This window comes from Aegilops tauschii, chromosome 5 (genome assembly GCF_002575655.3).
Source record: "Aegilops tauschii subsp. strangulata cultivar AL8/78 chromosome 5, Aet v6.0, whole genome shotgun sequence".
Taxonomy (NCBI): domain Eukaryota; kingdom Viridiplantae; phylum Streptophyta; class Magnoliopsida; order Poales; family Poaceae; genus Aegilops; species Aegilops tauschii.
The window spans coordinates 16,014,577-16,018,680 of record NC_053039.3 but is presented as its reverse complement, the minus strand read 5'-3'; the positions used below and the strand labels follow the sequence as shown (position 1 = coordinate 16,018,680).

The 4,104-nt window shown below is 43.0% G+C and overlaps 1 protein-coding gene across 1 annotated transcript; it reads right to left on the bottom strand.

The window, feature by feature from the left end:
* Nucleotides 1–366: 366 nt before the first annotated feature.
* Nucleotides 367–2,967, bottom strand: LOC141022473 (uncharacterized). The gene is made up of 8 exons (XM_073498740.1): nucleotides 2,955–2,967; nucleotides 2,738–2,811; nucleotides 1,750–2,024; nucleotides 1,414–1,472; nucleotides 1,057–1,223; nucleotides 859–934; nucleotides 591–639; nucleotides 367–481 (listed from the first exon to the last, which is right to left on the bottom strand). The coding sequence occupies exons 1-8, from the start codon at nucleotides 2,965–2,967 to the stop codon at nucleotides 367–369; spliced, it is 828 nt and encodes a 275-aa protein (XP_073354841.1).
* Nucleotides 2,968–4,104: the final 1,137 nt, after the last annotated feature.

Sequence of the window (4,104 nt, the reverse complement as noted above, 5' to 3'; positions counted from 1 at the left end):
TTCCTTGTGCACGGCTGCAGAGTATGGGAAATGCTTTCGAGGCTCATGTGCTCGGAGCCCGGCCGGGACATCATCGGGAATTATTCCGAGTTATGAAAATTGTAATGGGCTTTGTGCTTTCACCTAAAATAGTACCATTCAAAATATATTTCTTTTTCATACAGAAAGACTTCACCACGTTTAACTTTTGAAGCCATAGCCTTTAACACCACACAGTATAGCCTAAAGCATGCATTTCCAAATACCATGTCACTAGATGAAACATAATTAACTTATTTGAGTTTAGCATCCACAATCAAGTCATGCTAAATTCGGATGGTTCCAATCAAAGGCAAACTAGAAAAATTGTACTTCATTGGTTTCTCTTCATTCCTCAGCTGAACCTTCTGGAGTCCTCTTATTCTGCACCACTTGCAACAATTTTACTATGTAAACAAGCCAGGAGTTTGGTGTTATTTTTTCATGCTTCTTATCACCATAGCTGAGAGGAAAAGAAAAATTATCAATTTGTCTTCCCACCATATGCGCATATCGAGATGACAAGGTGTTTTTTAAGGGATAGATGACAAGGTTATGAGACGCTTAATTACCCAAGAGCGGGCGGAATGGTCAGCTTCCTTTGTTCGCCGACTCTCATACCTGTCAAATATCGGATGGACCGTAATTAGTTTCTTAAATAGAAAATGTAAAATGCTTTTTATTACTTGAGATTTTCAAGATTATGACCTTCGATCCCTAGCTCCCATCCGCGAATCACTTGTTTAGCTCCTGTAGTGGATAACAGACTGGTGACCTCATTATGGAAGGATTAAAAAGATGTAACAAGAGTGTCAGAGCTTAGTTTTATCAATCTTTTACCAAGCTTGAACTGGTAGTGGTCGCCATGGTCGATAAATTTCCCATCCTTCGAGTGACCAATATATTCGACTTTCACCTTCACAAACACAAGGTTTGGATTAACTTGTGAACTGGTTTTACGGGCAGAGAATCAATGTCACATGACGTGCTACTAAATCATTGTTAAAACTACTCATGCAAGTTGAGGATAGCACATACCTTACTACCCAGAGTAGCAATCTTGGCACCAGCTTGTCCCTCAAAGATGCATTCTATTCCTAATTTGTCGCTCTCTTTATGTTCCAAATTTGTCTCCTTCTCGTCATCGTCGTCACTGTCTTGAAGATATACAATATCTTCTGGTACACCGCTGGGCTTCCCAACAACTATCACAATGGAAGAGGAAAGTACATTATATCTTAAAAACAAAATTACGTTTGCATGTACGCAGTTGTGTGTGTGTGTGTGCGCGCGCGCGTGTGTGTGTCTGTGTTGTGTGTAAAAATAATAGAAAAGAAATTAAACCATTATTTTAGGAAATAAAAAAGTTAGATTTGATATTGTGTAGACACATACATTTGTTTTTGTTACGAGATGGAGGAGGCGTAGCATACATCTTCTTGCTTCCATCATCCCTGTTTTTGGCAGCATTACAAATAGAAGTTAGCAATCCAAGTTTTTGGTGGCACATACGGGTAAAGATGGAAAACAAATGAATGCTACAACTCTTCATGGTTGGTCTCCTACTTAGTGTCTTCGCAAGTTTTTCCCACTTTGTCCTCATGGACATTCTTTCCATGCGCTGCTTTCTGGTGGTTCCTGCTTCTACATGTTCAAACAAAAATAAAAATGTTCAATGGACAACAAGGATCATAATTGAGTTATATATACAGGATGAAAAAGATGATATACCTGTCCGAGATCTCTTGATCATACTTCCGTTTTCCGAGTGAATTTCTTTTAGTAGTACAAGTGTTGGGATTCGTAAGGATGTAATATCCTGACAAATAAATCGAGCTTTGGCCTTTAACAGAGAAGGTAATATCCACATCCTCCTCTAACTCAATCTCCAGCCGATGCATGGGATGGTTTGAAGGATTCAACACACAAAGCACTGCCCGCCTTTCTTCGCCAGCATTGCTTTCGAGGACGCTCCAACCAGAAGTATTAAGGTCACCTAGTGTCGCCTAAACAAATTGATTAAACCGTCATAATGAAATAATGTTTGGGGAAGACCTTGCCGTTTATTTTTCTCCCAGAATGTGTAGCATCAAACTAAAATAATTATGTATTGTGAAAGTGTATCATGAACACAGTAATGCCAATTCAATATGGTTGACACTAACAATTATTTAGTGCATGCCCAAACAAAGAATTTTCTGACTGCACTGCACGAGCAATCAGTTTATAATATGACATGGAAGGAGGCATCTGTAATCTGCAACAAGTGTCATATACTACAATGTGCGGAGTGAGACCAATGTTTAGAGCATCTATACTGAAATCTATAACAGATGTGGCCCTATACATATGTACCATCCTTTCAACTAAATTCTATCTGCCACCCCTGCCGAGCCACTCATTGTATGAGGAACCCGAGGTTGTGGCTTCTCGGCATTGCTCACGGGTTGCTTGCCAATAATGGGCCGGCTCATCATAAGAGAGGGGCCAACCAACATGGACACGCAGAAATTGCATTATTAGAGGATCAGCTTTCCCTGTGAACATGCCGTATTGATGGCCAGGCCTCAGAAAGAATAGCTTCACAGGCCTCAGTGTTGTAAAGGAGGTATCAATATTGACAGAATGATGAGTTAATGAGTTAAAATGATAATAAATGACTGCAACAATGACAGACCGAGTGACTTTTCAACATTAGTTAATTGATAATTATGTATACCTGGGTGATCCGGAGGCGGCGGTGGGATAGGGAGAATTTGTGAACGTAGTCCTCCCCGGCCTTCACCTCCGCTCCTGTCGTGCATGCATCCACATCCTGTCTTAGTTAATTCGCTAGAAGAAACAACATGCACGCATGCATGCGCATGTCGATAACATCTGATAATGATTAATTAGGCAAAGTACTAAAAGAATGGTGGATCAATCATGATACGTACCCCATAATGCCATGGATCGAGATGTCCCGTGCGGTGTATTTCTCTTCTCTGGCGTGGGTGGATTGCGTTAATCTATTAGTACACACACGATTATATACATGTGTGCATAGATATACATGGTAAGAAAGCAAGCATATATATAGAGAGAAACCTCAGTCCAATGTTAAAAAAAAATCGATCAAATCATATGCTGACATGTAAGGGCCACATGCATGCCTTCATATACATATACTGTACATGCCTACATTGGTCAGGTCTCGCACACAACTTTTTTTAAACAAAGGCTCAAAAAGAGACTTTGAATTGTAGGGCAACATTACAACATAACACACACTGAAACCGCAAAAGATGAAAATTGTAGAGCTGCTAGACCATGGAGTTGCCCTACAAACTCGAACTTTGGAGAGATAGACTAGAGCAGCCTCGTGGAGAAACCCAATCTTCAGAAGGCACACTCGCCGGCGACACTGGCAAGGTAGGACTTAGATTCCATTCCTCCTTGTCCCTCGACGAAGGAGACCCTACACCCTCGTTGAGGCTTGTGGGCGCCGCACCATCGGTCAGAAGGATGTACTCATTCTAAATCTAGGAGCGACATGGGGCTACAAGAACACCAACACTAGCCAACCGGTCGTGCCAGCCTCGACGCACTGGCCACACAATGAAAGAATGCATGACCTAGCCCGCCGCAGATCTAGCCAAGAGGGGTAATTTGCAGGAAGAGGAGACAAGAAGCAGCCTGTTGAGGTTAGGCCGACGAGGTCGACCAAGGGATTTCTCTCGATCTGGATCTATCAAGACCAGACCGTGCCGGCAGCAGATTCGGCGACTAGGAGTCCCTGACGTCTAGTTCTAGAAAAGAAGTGGGCCGATGGGGAAGGAGTGAGCACGTCTTCCGATCCGGCATGTGCCACATGCTAGGGGGGCCCACGGGTTCCTCCACTACTATCCTCGCACAAGAGGAAGCCGGCCAATATCCGTGGCTGCCCCTAGCGAAATGGCAGAGTCGCTGCACCACCTGAGTCCACCGCGCCGGCGCATCCAAAGCCCTCCAGCCAAGGAGCGAAGCTCCCAGGGCCTCACCGCTGTTAGCAATAATTTTTTCATGATGTATCTGCATATTGGTTTTGAGTTTGAGATGGTCTAGGGT